The sequence below is a fragment of the Coccinella septempunctata genome, chromosome 1 (assembly GCF_907165205.1).
Source record: "Coccinella septempunctata chromosome 1, icCocSept1.1, whole genome shotgun sequence".
Taxonomy (NCBI): domain Eukaryota; kingdom Metazoa; phylum Arthropoda; class Insecta; order Coleoptera; family Coccinellidae; genus Coccinella; species Coccinella septempunctata.
Window position 1 is genome coordinate 51,845,317 of NC_058189.1, and position 18,519 is coordinate 51,863,835.

Here is an 18,519-nt window from a genome sequence, read left to right on the forward strand (position 1 = left end):
CACGTTTTCTGAGCTGCTCAGAAAATGCACCGCAACAACCTCTTTTTCCATATCTCTCAAACGGTGCCTGGACAAATAAAAAAAGGTGGACAAACATAGACCTACGATGGACAAACGATTTTGAAATTTCGGTTCGAAAATTTTTGTTTGGGGGTGCCAACTTCACACTTTGCAAAATTTTCAAAGATTGATTTCTATGGTTCTGTGGGTGGACAAAAGTGGACTTACGTTGGACAAACGATCTATACGATTAAAAATACGTTTTTACAATTTGGGGGTGCTGCTCAGAAAATGCACCGAAAAAAGTTTTTTCCCCATATCTCACAAACAGTGCCTGGACAAATGAAAAAAAAAAGGTGGACAAACATGGACCTACGATGGACAAACGACCCTGAAATTTTTGATTCAAAATTCGCATTTGGGGGTGCCAACTTGATGACTTTAATTCATGTTATTCGTTTGTGGCATTTTTCTGGAGACACCTGTATAATACGCAATCATTTTGTATTAGTAGTGACATCTATTGGTGAGAGCCGATACGATTGGATATCAATCTTCCACAAGTAGAAGACGCCACGTAAGAAATCTACAAGCAGAGAAGACAATAGATAGATTCGAGTATCAAATGAAATAAAAAACATTAAGGATATCACTTTTGGGGTTATTTGGCAACTTTGTACCAATATACAAATGATGAACAGGACCCGCGGCGAATTTGTACATTGCTGTAAATAGCTTTCACTGATCGGCAACAGATGACTCTGATGACAAATTTCAATAATTCCACAATTCGAAAATATGTATTAAAAAATTTCAATTCGAAAATAGAAAAAAAGTTTCAATTCGAATATATAAAAAAATTTCTTTTGCCTTCCATGAATTATTTTTAGATCGATACGAAAAATGATATGGTATTAGTAAGATTCTCTGTATCAGTGAACCGCGCAAAAAGAGGAAAAAAAAACAATTTCATCAAGATTTATTCAAGGTACTGAACAATCAATTTCAATTTTTTCTTCTAAGCGTTAAATCCATTTCATAAACTCTGCTGCCTATTTAAGAATAAGAACAGGTTCAATGTATGTATCTAAAATAGCAAGAGCTAGATTATTTTACCCGCTGTAAATAAGATGCGCCACAGTTCAATTCTACCTTCATCTTTCAATATTGACTTTTCTGCATGTGTGATAGAACGCATGACCTCACATTTTTTGGAATGGGCAAAAAATACGTATGTTATATTCAATTTGTTTCTCATAGTCAATAATAACTTCGAATCGATTTACAGTGAATTTTTATCTGTGAAAGGAAGGTGAGTTTTTCAAATACATAATGGAATATTCCGAGATTTAAATCATTAACTCTTAATCTGGTAACACAAGGAATATTACAATTATCCATTTATTTCTCCAAGTGAGCCTAATCAGAAACGAAAAAAAAAGTTGAAAAAATAGTCACATTTGTCTTAATTGATGTGTAGAATTTATATATAAACATTCGAAACTTCTGCAAGGGTTGCATTGGAAATTCTTCTGCTATGTTGCATTTACCTATGAGATTGCAGAAACAACCAATATTTTAATCTGTTATTGCGTCCATGATATTGATCATTTTAAAATAGAGAAAAAATATTTAATTACAATTTTATGCAAATTTCGTAAACATCGATTGGTGTTTCCGGAAATTCGAGTGAAAATATGTCTGTTAATGAATGAAAGGACTGATTCTAGGAAGAACTTCGTTGAATAATAACCGCTATCTACACTAGCAAAATTTCTCATTGTTGAAACTTCCGTAGAAAGTTTTTAATCAATAAACATTTACTTATATCATTGGGGTAACATCTATTCCAAGTTTTTGTTCTCTATTTGTCGAAAGAAATCGAAAATTGCCTATTAACGAATCACTCACGATATTCGTCGCAGTAAACCTTACATTAGTTTCACCTCTGAAATCAGTGTTGGAATGACTCATCATATCAACTTCACTGACATTTTTGAAGTGCAGTTTGTTGTTGAAGATGTAGTATATCAGTTACCTAGATAACCTTAGTTTTTCCTTAACGAAGTTCACGACACTGCTTCAACTCAACAAAAACTGTATAGATAAATTATAATTTCTTCAAGTTCATTTCAGCTGAAAATACGAAGAGGTTGACTCCTAGAAATATATAGGAACCACATTATCGGATATTTGAATGTATAACATATCCAACAATCGCAAATGGTACAAAACCACAATTTATACAGGCTGTTTCGCGAGCGGTTGCCCATAGCCTAATTGCGAATGAGGGTCATCTAAGCCTTTCTGAATAGTTGCTTCTTTTGTACCCAAAGGCCATTAGATTCGGAGTTACAGGCTGATTTATGGACTGCGGTCCAAACTTTCGATATCCATGACTTGAAAACGAACAGTTCGATTTCGATGAAAATTTGTAGACTCGTTAACTTCCAATAGCCCTTCGAGATAGCACAAGCAGTTCGAAGATTATCAGGACAGAACTCAAAATATTGAGATTTACTATATTATATTTTGTGGATCAGTTGAAGAATTTTGGTTTTAAGAATTGAGAAAAACATATTATTTTCTTATCTTGAAATTGCATCTGCCATCTTGAAGGGTTATTGGAAGTCAACAAGCCCACAAAATTCCATCTAAATCGGAATACTCATTCTCACGTTATAGGTATCGAAATTTAAGGATAAAATACATTAATCACCCTGTATCACCGGATCTAATGGCGTAATGTACATAAGAAGTAACTTTCGTGAAAAGCCTAGATAAGTTGCATTGACCACTAGCCGATGGCCAACCACTCATGAAACACCCTGTAATACCCTAATATTCAGATGAGAGTTGTCGTAGCCAGAAAAATCAAACCATGTTTCATAATACAAAATATGTGAGGTCGTCGCCACAATGAAAAGAAGTTGTTCCACCAGGATAATGAAGTTTTCGAACTTTTTCTATCAAGTACCAAAGACTTCATTGAGCTGGGAATAAAAGACATGTTCATGAAGCTTAGTTCCTCACATTCTTGAGAGTATTTTCCGACAAATCGTGCTTGGAAAATACAATAATCAAGGAAAATATTCTTCAGCAGAGTTTCTCCAATCGTACTTAATTTATTTTCCTTTGAATTTCTTTCATAACATATTTGAAATAGGAAAAATATTGCCCAATTTCGCTATTCTGTGGAATCGCCTTGGAAAAAAATTTGAGCTTCACTGGTAGGAAATTATTACATATGCTAACTTCACGGATATCCATTATTTCTTTTCCATTTTTCACAGAAGAGAGCTTGGCACAATGGCAAACACTGGAATGGATGTCGAAAGGATGATACGTTTGAGGGAAGAATTCAAACAGATGCTCTCCAGACTAGATAAGATGGAGCTCGAACTGACCGAAGTGAAAAAAAAACAGAAAAACTTAACGAGTCAAACGGAAGAGTTGGTGACATTGATGAGGAGACGTGGAATTATAATTCATCATTACGCTTTGGGACCACTCACCAGATGCCGTATTGCCAGAAATCTGAGCGGTTTACTGGACGTTGATATTTCAGCTGAAGATATTGATGATTATCAACGTTTGGGCACTGATCCAACTAGCCCCTTGAAAATAATTTTTGTGTCCTATCAGACAAAGAAGCTCGTTATGGAGAATCAGGAGAAATTGGAGGGTTCTGGGATGACAATCGAAGATGATACGGCGCTTTACGAAGTTGAGAATGACATCCAATTGGTGCCAGAATCCAGTAGTGATTCTTCTGATTCGTGATCTCTCTAAGCACTCGTTAAGTTGTCGCCACATTTCCAAATTTTTTCGTTTCACATTCAGCCCTTGTCCACCGAAATCTATTGCAGGCAAAATATACTTGTTCAATCAATATAGGTACTGTTCTTTATAACATTTTATTGATCGAAATGAAAGTAACGGAGTTTCGGTGTTCTGCCATTTTTTCACTTATGCTTGTTAACTCTGAGGATGGAAGTCATTTATGAATGTGTTGTATATATGCCCAGAATCTCGATTTTTATTATTTATTTTCTTAGTACCTACACAATATTTCAATGAAAGTCTTGTAGAAACTGGTTTAATATCTATTCATCACAAAAAATAAATTAAGTGTAAATTATTGCGTAGTTGTTTTTATCCCTTAACCTTAACGTATTGATGAATAAATAACATTTTTCGTATGAAGATATCCTGAATTGAATGTCAGGTGTCCACCACCACCAATAGGGGTGTGTTAATTTTTGATGAATAATAATGATACAGCTCATTAAATTTTGAATAATTTTGAGGATGATATCGCTGAATTGAGATTAACAGAATGATTACGAACTGAATCATATAACTAGATAAAGCTAGTATACATATAGGGTAATGAACTATGTCTATTCTATTTACTACTACAAATCCTTTTTTCAGTTTGGTTTTCGTTGAGTTTGGTGCCAGTAATATAAAGAGTCGACGTGGAAGTAATTCACGATACCAAAAATAACGCATTATCACCAAAATATTATATTTAGACCGGGATATCTATATAGGCGGCCAATTTAGAATATAACAATTTTTTAATCGTTATTATTTGGGAGGATCACAAAATTGGCTGGATAGATCTCCCGATCTGACATCTCACGATTATTTTCTTTGAGTTCTTTTGAAACAAAGTTTATTGAAAAGAAACAAAACTAACAAGACATCAATATCGCTTGCGACGAAGTTATAAGACGAGCATTTACTACCAGAAACCTCATAAGTTGTCGACTTGTGGCATTAGTTTGTCTATGGGCATTTTTGTAAGGGTTTCTCAGGGTTTGAGTCTCTCCAACTACAAGCGGACGAACAATGAGCAATGAGCCAATAGGTCACTAGGCCTCAGTTCAGTCTGGTGAGGCACTGTACGTAGAAGATCCTCACAACACAACTCATGAATAAGTGTGGTGAAACTGGTGCGAATTATTTTGAACAAAATCTAAGTATTAAGTCATTCATAAAAAAGCAATTAATTAAAAAAAAAAGCTACTATTTCATCGTCTCACGATTGCGTAGTGGATGATGTGAGTCTCTTTGTACATATGCTTGAACAGTAGATTCCTGAGGTAAAAAAAACTTTCCCTTTACCCAAATTTCAATCTGTGATATCTCCTGATATATTCCTCAGATCCATTTGAGATCTCAAGTTCTATAATCAGCGTTGCCATGGCTCCTAATCTAGCGCAAAAACTTGGAATTTTTAGGTAAAAGTTAGCAAGGGATTGGACCCCTCTAAAATGACATATTTCTCCTCTGTCTGAAAATCACTGTGTCCTATCCTATAAGGTACTTCATTTGGATATGGAGTGCATAGTGGTTGTTTTGTAGATTCGAGAAAACTAACCAAACAGTTGATGATTTGAGAATTGCACCCCAAAGAGCACTTAAAGTGAAGTCGAAAATGAAAAATAAAAAAAAAGGTTATTTTTTCATAAATAGTGTCAGATATTTGAAAGTTTGGTGCGAAAATATAGAAAATCGAACTCGCTGAAACGATTGCAAGCAATTCCGAAAGCCCATCTTTCTTCGTTTACTTTTTCATCGACGAAATGGCATTTTTTGAATAAAAAATGAGCAAGGGGTTAGACCCCCTAAAATGACATATTTGCTCCTCTGTCCAAAAATCAGGATGTCCTATTACTGTCCAAGGATATGTAGTGCATAGAAACTGTTTTGTACATTCGAGAAAACCAAAAAGTTCGATTCGACAGAGAATTGCACTCCAGAGAGCCTTTCAAAGGGGATTCGAAAATGAAAAATGGAAAAACATAAGGAATCATTTTCTCCTGAACGATATAATTAAAATACCTAAATGAAGTTGTTTTGAAATTGGCTCGTTGTCTCTCTTCATTAGGCATTTGTCTATTAGGCATTTCTCTAATGTATTTGTACTAAAAAATGAAATAGAAAATATATATCCCTATTTCATGGATAATATCATTTTTTTTTCATTAAATACATTTCATCTGTTTTCATCTGTTGTGTTTTGTTGATTTTATTCCAGTTTTTTTTTGTTAGCAGCATATTCCTAGAGTTTCATTTGATTTATAAAGTTGACGTGTTTTGTTTTTTGAATTGGCTGCATGTGAATATTATTATTATTGCCAATTGATTTTCATACTGACAGAAATTTGTATTGTGAGTTGAATCTTTATTTCATTTAGGGGAGAGTTGGACAAAACAGGATAGTTCGGTAAAACGGGATATCGGGCAATATTCGAAAATAAGCAATGCCATTTGACGACTGGTAGTATAACTCGCTGTGGTTAAGGTATCTTCAAATATAGTAGTCCATTATTCAAATGAATTGTAAATCTGTAACGTGTGACAAGCTGCAATTCGTGAAGGTACTGAAGGTAGTGTTATACTATTTAGTTTTGCCGGTAGTTAATGGAGAATTTTTCAATTTGAATAACGAAAATAAATAACGATGAGTATTTCATATGAAAATTTGAATGATTGACTATATTTCGTGATATTTTCAGATATGAAAAAAAGACTTTTGAATTTAATTGTTGAACAAGTCTAAAGAAGGATGGGAAAATATGCGAGAGAAACGAACCGGCAGTAATGAACAAGAATAAAGAGTAGGTAAAAAATATAATATTTAACAAAAAGTCGACAAAAGGAAAGAGAGGAAGAAACAAAAATAGTAGTAGTTCAGAAGACGAAGAGAAACCCGATATGTAACCTGCATTTATTGTTCAGAATTCAACTCTAAATTAGGGAGTATTTGGTCTTACGAAGCTTGTGCCGGGGTTGAGAATGATGTTGATCCGTACTCGTGCGATATTTGTCGTTGCTGAAGTCTTGAATTGTTTTTTGTTATAAGTATGAGTTTTCCAAGGTATTCTGTTTTCAATTTAAATAGATATATTTGACTCTTATAATCATTTTCATTTCCATTCATACATCATCCCATTTTACCCGACTAGGAGGGCAAAACAGGATACTTTACCTTTTATCACAAATATTACTTTTTCTACATAATCATCAAACAATGAAGGAATGCTCGATATTTAATGTATAGAGAAGACACCACAGAAGTTATTGTGCAGAAGTAGCAGTTATCAATAGCTTGTTTAGGGAGTTATGGGTTATATAACGTTAGCTATCCCGTTTTATCCAACTCTCCCCTATTATTGATTATGATAATTATAATTATGATACACTGATATAATATGGAGAATCTGCAAGTGAAAATTTGCATCGTTTTTTCATTGATGGACGTAAAAAATGCAATATTTTGCCAATTAATTCAGATCCTTTCTTTTACAGGCTATATTATCCCCTGATTGAAAAAGTTCAATAATGGAAAGAAAAAGAAGACGTCTCATAAGATACTTGAGGAAACTAAATGACGCCATGCATGAGTTGAGCGATAAATTATGGGATGAATTAGAACAAGAACAGCAGAGGGCGCTTGGGCTTATAATTCACAATTACGTCTTGCCAAGACTCACTAAGCGTCACATTGCCAGAAATCTAAAGGAACTGTTGGACGTTGATATTTCAGACAAAGATATAGTCGAATATTCACGTCTTCACCCTAGTCCAGACAGCCCTTTAAGAATCATATTGGGGTCATACGAAAAGAAGAAGTTCATAATGGACAATAAGTATAAATTGGACTACACTGGGATAAAAATTGAAGATGACAGGACAGTCTATGACCAAGATCGACAAAGTGTACAACTCAGTCCAGAATCAAATAGCGATGATTCCGAATATTAATATTTTCCAAAATACTCGTATCAGAATTTTGTCTTTGATTCAATTTTTATTTTCTTCCACTTTTATTGAAATTATAATGTGTTCGTATAGTTTGTTGTTGTAAATGTCGATTTTTTAATATTATACAGAGTTTGGCACAAAAGACGGAAGTTTTTCGAATGGCTAGTACTATCCCCTGTAAATCAGTGGAATTGTGATTTTCGTTTTATTCTTATGACTACTATGAAATTATGTTTTTCAACAATAAAATATTCTTCATATTTCATTTAACAAAATGTTCATTTCAATGAGCAAATTCTATTCTTCCTTTTATGATTATGTGTACAGAGAGCTGATGATTTATCAATACAATATACAGAGTGTTTGTGAATAAAAGTGAAGGACGTTTGAAATTGAATCTTCGATGAAAATAGGTAGGTGTATCCTTCCAAGATACAGTCTCTAGGAGGTGTTGGAGAGTATACAACATTTTTTTTCTGAAGGCACTAAGTTACCTTTATAATTTTACATAGTGCGAAACATAATTGTTCCCCTATATAGTGAAATGAAATGAAATTCTAACTACTTGTAAGTTTTTTAGTTCGAGAAAAGTATCGAAATTTTAGACAAAATATTCATTCCTTCGGTACTGAATTGGGAATCATAAGAAAAGCAAGTTTTTCGAATATCTTTCGGGCAAAAAAATAGATGGGTTTTTTATTTTCGACCCCTAATAATGAAGTTTAAAAACTTGCTGTTTTTAAGGACCCGTTAAAATATAAAAATGGTCATAAATGGTCAATACCTTCTACACCTTGTATCTTTGATTGGTATGATATTTCGAAAAAATTCATATGAAGTAAGTTTACTGATTTCCATCCAGGAATCAAATACTTCGTATTTGTTTACAAACTGCAAGATTTACTTACAAAATCTTAAGTGAAATTTTATAAAGCCTAAATCTGTGACTTGGAGATGATGAGAATAGAAACTTCGACCCAGCTGTTAACACAAACATTTTGGGAATCTTTCACCACTAGGGAACACAAACTTACTAACGAAATTTGTCACAAGAAATCTAAGGCGATTGATAAAGTTCTTGGTAAAAATTTCAACAAACATTTGAGACATGAAGATTCATCATGTTCTAAAAGAATCGTGATATTATGTTTTTCTTTACTTCCAATTATAAAAAAAGTTGAACTTATTCCATTTTCCGGTTTATTTTTTTCATGTATGTTCGAGTAGACCATAGGCTAAATAAAAATAAATAAAAAATAAGTATCTCGACATTTTAATTCTCTACAAATGATATAATCCAGAATAGTCTAATTCTGGATGTAACTGAATAGGTACATGATTTTTACAAACTAGTTTTCAACATTCAGAAATCCCTACAATTAAACTGGGGTTGATGAGAATATTGACTTCTTCCCTCTAAACATTTCACAAATCTTTTTTTAACAGATTAAAGAACGTATTCAAAATGATATGACTCTTGTCCTCAGTTGGCCCAAATCAGATACAAGCATTCGAAATATAGAATTGCTCAAATGACAGGAAAAATCAAATATTGTGAAATCATACGATCTGAGAGGAAATTCGTGTTCATTATTGAGATATTCTGAAATCTGAAATACATTTCTTAGACTAATCTAAGGTTTCAGAAGCTGTATGTGTTCTCGCTCTTTCATGTTGGAAATTGCTGGGTCTATTCATCAAAATTTAATTCAGAAGGCATGATGATTTTTTTTTTTAACGTTCTGCTGTTGAAGTTCTATGAAAAAATTGGTCCGACAATGTGCCTCTGACTGATAGCACACCAAACTCTCACGTCCTTATATTTTGAGAGTTGACAAATTCAGAAAAATAAAACTAGGCTGCATTATAAGAAAGAATTGATTGATTCATCAAGTCATCAATGAATTGTTTGGGAAACCACTGATAGAAATCATTCCGTTGGGAATTTTGCAGGTCTGCGAAGAGATAACTGTCGCTGGGTGCTAAATCTGGAGAATAGGGTGGACGCGGAACCAGCTCAATTCTGCTCAAAGCTCATTTCTTACAATTTGGTCTTGGTAGCCAACGATTTATGAAACGGTGCATTGTCTTGGTGAGCACTGTTTCTTCTCCATTGATGGCCGTTTTTTGGAGATTTTTTCCTTCTAACGTTATTCCTATGAATTGTGAGCAAACTTGACATCCACTTTGAAAACAGCTTTCTCATGGACAAATGTTCATGCAAAATAAATCTCACACTTTCCTTTGATATCTATAAAGTGTCAGTTTTCTTCTGCAACATCAATTCACGATAGACCAATGGGATTTTGTGGACTATTTTGATGTTCTCCATTATAACCACCTCATTTGGCTTTCCAGAGCGTGATACATCATCGGCGGTTGTACCACGTTTAAACTCCGCATACAGTCAATTATGGTTGATTTTCTTGGAGAACACTCTGAATAATGCTTATTAAGCCATTTTGCTTCGACGGTATTTTTACTTATCGAAAAGCAATTTTTGCTCCACACAGGAAATTATTTTTTCCTTTGCTTTGAAATCTCAAAAGTAGCGTCACTTCAAGAGCTATAAGAACTTAAGATATAGTTCAAATGACATGAACTTTTGACAGGTGTTATTTGAAAGATGGTAATACTTCCTAAAACTGACAAGGATTTTGTATCTGTGGCGCAACCTGTAGATCAGACCGGAAACTTTTCAGCAGATGTCTTATACCTACTAAAAAGAAATTCTACAATGTTATCGCGATTGTATCAGGTATTCTAGAGGAAATTTCAAACGGAAGAACTAGGATATGTGCTTATGCTTATGTCATCATCAATCAGCATGGCAGTTATCAGTTTCCCTGATAAGACGGATCATATGAAAGTGATCAATCAGTAAAAGGCAGCTGGGAACTGATGATGAGCTTCTATCAGATTTTTTTTAAATAACTGCTCTCTAACGAACTATAGCATGGTATTTTTTATCTTAATTTGAGCAAAATAATGGTTCAAAATAATGAAAATCTTGTTCTTTCATTAATATGTAGAACAGTATCGATTTAATTTCTCCCTTAACAGTCTATTCGGAGAATCAAAAGTAAAATTCTGAAATTCTTGGAGCTGAGCTACAATATTGGCTTTGTCTTCTTCATCTCTACAATAAAAAGAGTTCTCTCAAATTTTTGTGGGGCCAATAGATGAATTATTTGTTGCAAGAGAATGATATGACTATTGAATATCTGCATAATAATCCATTCAGTTTCTTGTTGTCTCCCCCCACGAACGTTTGGATACCTTTCACATCACCCAGCCCATATTCAGTATCCACTTAGTCCATAGTCTGCTATACGAAGAATTGAACACAGCTTTCTTCTTCGGCTGCAATACACACACACCGTAGTCGGTGCAATTTGTATTCGCTTTGAGTACACGGTATTTCCTGAAACTTCGGGTGCGTGATTTTTTTTTCAATTGAGATTGAGGGCCATTATTCCAAAGTGCAGTTACAAAAAAGTTGAAGAGAAATCGATCTGTTGTGGTGATATGTGCATTTTTTGAGTTCTTCTGGAATTGATGATAGGATAGGTGTATATGATGTTATCGGTGAGTGCTTTAACTTCTTTCAGATGGGGTGAAAAATGGGAAACCACATTGAAATTCATTTGTTCTGCACTTTGATTGAACAGTTACAAAACGATGATTCGTGAAACAGACAAACGAGCTGATTTCGATAACATCTTCAGATTTGAAACTTGATAGCTCGATAGCAATGAAAAAAAAGGAAAAGTAATTTGAATGAAAAATGGAAAGAATTAACAGCACAGCCTTTGCTCTTTTATGGTGCCTATGCTACATAAAATTACTTTGTTCTTCTACTGGGCGGGCGTGTTTTTTAAATCCATGAGGAAATAATGTAGAAAAAAAATAAGGGGCAAAACAAGGTGATTTTTGTAGTTCGAGGTGAAAAAAATATATTCATATCTAATATTGTTGAAAATGGACATGAGGAACTTTTTTGGAAAAAAATACGTGCTCTCATATCCTGCATATTCTATAAGTCAAATATTGATATTGTCTGCATATTCTGATTCTGCATTTGGAAAATTTTTATGAATCTATGGTTATGGCCTATTAGCAATTATTCGTAAAAATGAAATTGTGGAATTCAAACATCTTCTGAAGTTTTTCAGCTCATTCTTTCAACAGATGCTGGAAAATGCTGGAAAATTGGGAATCAATATTTCCAAAGTATTCTCTTCCCAAAGAGTTTTGCACTTAGTATATTCACCTTATGATATCGATCATTTTATCCCCTACACAATCCAGATTTGCAACATCAGTGGAAGAGAATTTCCCATACTGACTCATTACTTGAACCTCGAATATGCAGTCAATGTTTCGAATTTCTGAGTAGAGAGTGTTTCTAGAAAGCGAATAACTGGATTTTGTGACTTACCTATTCATTGAGAAAAATGAATATTAATAACGAAAAAACCGTTTTCCGAAAAGAAGTTATTCCATTGGATGAAAATCTTATCTTATATGCTGAAAATCTCGAAGACTGTCGAGAATTTCAAAGAAAAGGAAATATAAAATATCCTAAATTTTCGGTGTAAAAACGGCATATTTCATCACAATAAAGGTTGATTTGAGTAAATTTAAGGTTGAGGTGCATCCAAGCACAACCGAACACCCTATGTGACTGGATTGTTTTAACTCTATTGAGCTCATACTGCTACGTAATAAAAAAAAACTTGAATTTTTACCTCTCCTCTGTATGGAAATTGATCAGGACGATTGTTCTAGGACCCTGTATCCCTAAATATTATCGGAGTAATATTCATTGGACTAATTATGTATATAGGGTGAGTCTTTAACTCGTACAAAAATTTCAACAGTAGATTCTTGAGGTTAAAAGAAACACTTTTTTCATTAACATTTTTTCGGAATCGGCTGGGTTTGAAAGATACAGGCTGTTGAAAAACCATAAAAAATATTATTTTTATATCTCACAAACAGTATTATCGAATAAACTGAATTTTGGAATATAGTTTTTCATTTATTTAATGAATCTGTTTCGAACACAAGATATAACTAACGTCTTCTAGTTTTCTCATTATGATCATTAAGTACCACAAAAATACCGAAAATTCAAAGAACCCAACTCTTGAAACTAAGTTGGACGCTATCTAATGAATATTTGAACGTTTTGTAAAATAAAAGTATTCTCCATATTTTCTCGTATAATGCGCTGTTTTCGAGTAACTTGATATTCAAAAAGTATCTGGGAAATTTTAAAAATTGTTTAATGAAGAATTTCTTTAAAAGATCCACATATGTGCAGTGTCACAGATTTAGCTAGTTATTCTGAAGGTAATTTTGTTTTTCCAGGAGTGGCATAGCTCATTATGAAAACTTAAAATGCCTATATCTCTTTATCAGGGCTGAAACGAAAAAATTTGTTTCTTTTGACCTCAAGAATCTACTCTTGATGATGTGCCAACTTGAGGATGTTGGATTTCATAAGACTATGAGAACCCTATTATGACTCTATCATAGGATTTTGATATTAAGGGGAAGTGATACTTTCGCTTAGTTCTGATCAAAGCGAAAACGCAGATGATATCTACTAATATTTTAGAAACAGCAGGAATAACGAGAAGTGAAGAGGTTCGAAACTAAGCTGAATTCAAATCTAATATTTTTTTTATTGGTTTTTACATACCAACATAAGAATTTTTGGAGTATATTGAAAATTGAATCGACAATGTCACTACTTGAAAAAAATCAACGAAATATCATGAACTATCGAAAACCAAAAGGGCACTTCAACAGGACTGCTGAGGGGCACACAGTTTTCCCATTGTTTTGGTTTATTTCATCATGTTTTTATGAATCCTTATCGATTTTTCTATTTATCGTCCAATGATAATTTGTGAATGTGGGGTATGGTATGATAGAAAACCTACTATATTATTGACAATATTGTTTCGTAAAAATTAAAGTTTGCTTATCATAAGTGACCTAGATAGTTTGCTTGTCCCACAAGTGACAAGACTTCCAGACTATGAATTAGTTATCGATTGAAATTTATTTTGGGAGGATTTTGCATCTCTTCACAAACCTTTTAGTTGATGAAAATTTTGGATGGAGACAACTCCCAACTCACTATTTTAAAGGAATAAATAGATCTCATTTCCTATGGTGTACAGGGTGGGCAAAATTCTTTGTCTACTGAGGGGATCTCGAGAACTATAGCAGCTAGAAGAAAACAGATGACACATTCCCTTTTTTCATGACTAATTCAAATCTGAAAACAGAATCGGCCTATCATTTTCAGATTTCGAGTCATAAACAAAAATTGAGATTTTCACGATTCCGACAAGTTACCATAACTTTTTTGTTTTTGAAGTGACACATCTGAAACTTGAACCTTCTTAGGGACTTTCATACGTAGAATCTACTGACAAAAGATTTTATCCAATTCTAAAATAACATAGGTATTCAATAAAAGTTTGAATTTGAAAAAATGAAAGTTCACATAATGATTAGAAATGAAAAAATATTTTGAGCTCATCAGTGGATTCTACGTAAAAAAGGACCTGAAGTTTCAAGTTTCAGATTTGTAACATCAAAGACAAAAAAGTTATGAGAACTTTAGGAAATTGTCAAAAGCAAAAACGAAGTATCGTGGGATGCTGCAGTTTTCACCATTCTTTGTTTCTCTGAAAAAGAGTTCGTAAATGTGTCATCCGTTTTCTTCTAGCTGCTATAGTTCTCGAGATCCACTCAGTAGACAACGAATTTTGCCCACCCTGTATACGAGAATAGCGGAGAGCATTTCTATAATAAGCATTCTCCGCATTTTCGATGTACCTACCTTCACATCACCAAAGTGGAGCCTCCAGTTTTTGCCACGATTATATCAAATGATCCATGGTAACGCGATTTTCCTCACTATTGTGCCGAATCAAGATAGCACATAATCGGCTTTTTAATTGTAGCTTTCTCTCCGCTCCACCAGCTACATAGACATCACTTTCGTTATTTTAATGATCATTAAATATGATGGATTTCTTCGAATTCCCACAGATGCGCTCTTGAGAATAATTCTCCAGTTCACTATGACCTCCGACTAATACAAGGAGGAACAGAATCTATAATTATGGATTGCCACGATTTTCTATAATCAAGTTATTTATTATTTCAATTATTTTCATTGGAATTCAATGATGAAAGAATATTTTTCATAATTATTGTATATTGGCAATATTGCCTACCTAATAAATATGAAGTAGGTGGATTCAATTCAATAGAGTAACAGATCCCATCAGAATATGAAGATTAGAAAGAAATATTTCACCAATTTGTTGGGTGACTATGTAATTCTTTACCGGCTACTTACACGTCAGCAGCTGGTCCAATCTAGGAGGCGACGAGGACGAATCATAGTTTGCTAGTTTGGCGGCTAGTCCAGAAGTTTGTAGGCATGAAGGGAAAGTAATAAAAGCTGGCTTGCCTTCTCAGCCGATCGGTCTTTTACTCTCTGTACGGGGATACATTTGTCTGTTCCGAAGATGATTCTTTTATACACGCAGAAATTCATGTCTTCGGTACTAAACGAACGTAGAATCCTAGTAGGCTAAATTGCCACTGCAGGCATTATAATTTATTGCTTCCCAGATTGGCCCAGCTGCTGGCGTGTGAATAGCCACACCGGCGTAGACAGATAAAGGCCAAGGTGGGCATAACCCATCAGAAACTCTCTACGCCAGATACTGAAGTATCATTTTCAAGCAAGCATAAAACTAGACTGAGATTCATAGACTAGTCAAAAAATAAACCGGCTTCGCCAATGAGTAGCCGGCTTCAACGTCACTCATACACTTGCAGTGTTTAAACTCATTGTTACACAGCTGGTGGGTTCAGTTTTATTCTATTTTATTCTTTGCTTTACATAGTTTTTCCGAGATGGCGGCAGAATGGTGAAGAGTTGAGAAGTAAAATGGAGTCTATGCCTTCTTTGTAGAATCCCCTTTTCAACAATCAAAGTCCCGTGAAAATCCGTTGGGACAGTCCGGATATTACCACAGGCAAACAGACAGGCAGAGTAGTTCAGTTGTTTCAAATGGCCATTCTAACTTTTTGTGCCAGATATCCCCTTGGTTTCTGAGAATAGTTTATTCATCAACCTTTTTTTGTTATAGGGATGAAATGGTTAAACTTATTTAATTCTATTTTTACTTAGTTTTTACTATTTTTATGCGTTTTGTGGTCGATGGCATACAATTTAGGAGTCCTTGATGTTTATGAAGTCTTATCTGATTAATACTTTAAGAAAAAGCATGTCGTCGAAAACATTTCAAAATATCAATCAGACCTGAAGTGTATTTCATTGACCTCGAGAAACATAAAAAGAAAGAACTGAAATTCAGTAAACTTATCTGTTTCTTTCCTATAATAAATGGGCTCCATCAATGGCCAAATCATCCTTATAGCTTAAAGCAACGAAATATTTCCACACAAAATGTAGAGTTGCCAGTTAAAAAAAAACTATTATCTTCTAAGCCTCCTTAAGGGTGCACGACACTCTTTAATTCTACATGAAAATTGAACTTCATTCATTCATTCTGTATCCCGTTACCGAGAATAAATCTACAAAAAGACAAAAACAAAACTACCGATGCGATCAAACCTATGATTCTTAGGGCTACTTGTGACTGATGTGTGCCCTCCTGTGACTGAAAAGACTCAACCGTGATCTACAGCTACAGATCCTTCCACACTCCGGGCATGTATAGTCACCGACCAGATCTAACCGCCGCTGTATTCTTCTCGAGTCTCCATTATAACTGTGGACCAAATACGAAATACCTCTACTATGATCTGTCTAACGCTAGTTGTTCCCAGTTATGATTGGCATTAACCGATTTTAGGTATTGATGCAGTATATCCTTAAACCGTTTATACTGGCCTCCTGGTTTCCGAGCTCTCTCTGTGAATTCGCCATACAGAGCTATTTTGGGGAGTCTTGTGTCTTTCATCCTCAGAATGTGGCCGTTACTTGAGTCTCAGTTGTTATATGACTCGCACGCTGCAAGACCTCTGCATTTGAAACTTTGTGGAACCATCTGATCTGCATTATTTGTCTCAGATGACGTTGTTGCGATTGTTCAAGCTGTTTAATATGTCGCCTGTAGGGCGTCCAGCTTTCGCTTCCGTAAAAAAGGGTTGGGAGGACCACTGCTTTGTGAACAGCTGTCTTGGTCTTCAGATTGAAGTCGTGATTTTGAAACACTTTGTCTTTAAGCTTCCAGAATGCCCGTGATGCCGAATTGATACGGTTGTGTATTTCCGTGTCTAGGTTAAACCTAGTGTTCATGAAGCTTTCTGAATATTCGAACTGCTCGACCTGTTCTAGAGTTTCATTCTCCATTCTGATATATATTTCTGGGGGACTTACCAAAAATATGAATATTCTTGCAATACAGATGCACTTCATTTAAATTAAGCTGAAAGAGGAGCAAGGAGCATATCCTCCAATTTATGCAAGCAGAATACTATGATCGGTTTGGAAACACCTTTGAAATTTCAGTTTGTACTGTGTCTTAAACTACACTCGGCATGATGGCAATATAAGGTTTGTTGCTACGAATTATCGGGATATGTAACTAAAGAATTTTAACATATCCCTTTCCAAACCAAACCAGGGAGATGTTTGGAAAAATGAATTTTATACATATTATATGACTATTTATGAACAGAAGGGTACTTGGGCAAATAACCTGTACGGATAAGCAGCTAGCAACATTTTGAGATGTTTTATAGATTCATTAATCTACTTCAATTTTTCGAAGGATTATGATTTATTACCATTACGCTACTCGTAAAGAAATAGTTAATGTTTCATGCTTTCATGGTCAATATAGCTATTAACATTGCAAATCATTCGAGATGGTTGATAATGCTTTCCCTATAGCTCTTGACTTCAATCGGACCACTTCGAGGGTTGAAAATAGAAATTAAGGAATGGAACATTGAAATTGTTGACTACGGGTTTATAAAATATGTATTACCTACTATAATTTAAACATCATATAATATTTTATTCAAGTTCAAATAATTGAGTAGGAAAATTAAAACTTCGCATCAAGTTTTGCATAATAAAGTTTACTCGGGATTCAACAAAATCTCTGTCTGGAATTTGCAGAGTGATATGTTTATTTTCAACAGTCAATTTCCACTCACTGAAAATATAACGGCTGACTGAAAATTCAGATCGTTCTTTCTAAGATGAAGCAGTTATGAATTTATAGGGCAGACATGATGGGTGCTCAGATTACCTCATTCCTCGATATCGCAATAAAGTTGGCAGTCATGAGACACTTGCATCGCAATATGAATTAGTATAACTAGCTGTTTAATTTTCTCGTAGGAGTGAGAACTCGTATATACACTAGGGTATATTGGCTCTCGAGCAATTTTGACAACAACTGTGAGAGGAGAGTGACAATCTTCAATCACATTGAAAAGACGCAAATTTCATGTCAACTTTACTGCAGCATGAAAACTACACGTTGGGCAATACTGCGGTGAAGAAATCGTATTCATATGAATGTTCAAGAAGGTCATCTCCGGAATTATTCATCTACAAATAGAATAATCACCAGCCAGTTCATTTCATATGAACTTTGCCTTCAAATGTCTTATTTTGGCAGTGAAATCCAATTTTCTCACGAAACAAACTAACAGTGA

General features: G+C 34.4%; 3 protein-coding genes across 3 annotated transcripts in view; all 3 read left to right on the forward strand.

Annotated features, from left to right (window-relative positions):
* The first annotated feature begins 1,164 nt into the window (after positions 1-1,164).
* On the forward strand, positions 1,165-4,144 carry LOC123321868. The gene is made up of 2 exons (XM_044909656.1): positions 1,165-1,312; positions 3,294-4,144. The coding sequence occupies exons 1-2, from the start codon at positions 1,197-1,199 to the stop codon at positions 3,781-3,783; spliced, it is 606 nt and encodes a 201-aa protein (XP_044765591.1). The 5' UTR covers positions 1,165-1,196; the 3' UTR covers positions 3,784-4,144.
* Positions 4,145-6,104: 1,960 nt separating this feature from the next.
* LOC123321875 lies at positions 6,105-7,910 on the forward strand. Its single transcript, XM_044909668.1, has 2 exons — positions 6,105-6,183; positions 7,324-7,910. Exon 2 carries the CDS (start codon positions 7,357-7,359, stop codon positions 7,777-7,779), a length of 423 nt encoding a protein of 140 aa, XP_044765603.1. The 5' UTR covers positions 6,105-6,183; positions 7,324-7,356; the 3' UTR covers positions 7,780-7,910.
* A 3,143-nt stretch (positions 7,911-11,053) lies between these two features.
* LOC123311892 (mucin-5AC-like) overlaps positions 11,054-18,519 on the forward strand; it is a 55,722-nt gene continuing 48,256 nt past the window's right edge. The window contains exon 1 of the mRNA XM_044896011.1: positions 11,054-11,367. Within this exon, the coding sequence (XP_044751946.1) occupies positions 11,356-11,367 (12 nt within the window). The 5' untranslated portion in view covers positions 11,054-11,355. The remainder of the gene's footprint in view (positions 11,368-18,519) is intronic.

Bases quoted from the DNA above. Each gene is read 5' to 3' on its own strand.
- LOC123321868 (XM_044909656.1), top strand. From the start codon at position 1,197: ATGACCTCACATTTTTTGGAATGGGCAAAAAATACGTATGTTATATTC. The intron at 1,313-3,293 runs GTGAGTTTTTCA...CATTTTTCACAG, and splicing joins TTTTTATCTGTGAAAGGAAG to AAGAGAGCTTGGCACAATGG.
- LOC123321875 (XM_044909668.1), top strand. From the start codon at position 7,357: ATGGAAAGAAAAAGAAGACGTCTCATAAGATACTTGAGGAAACTAAAT.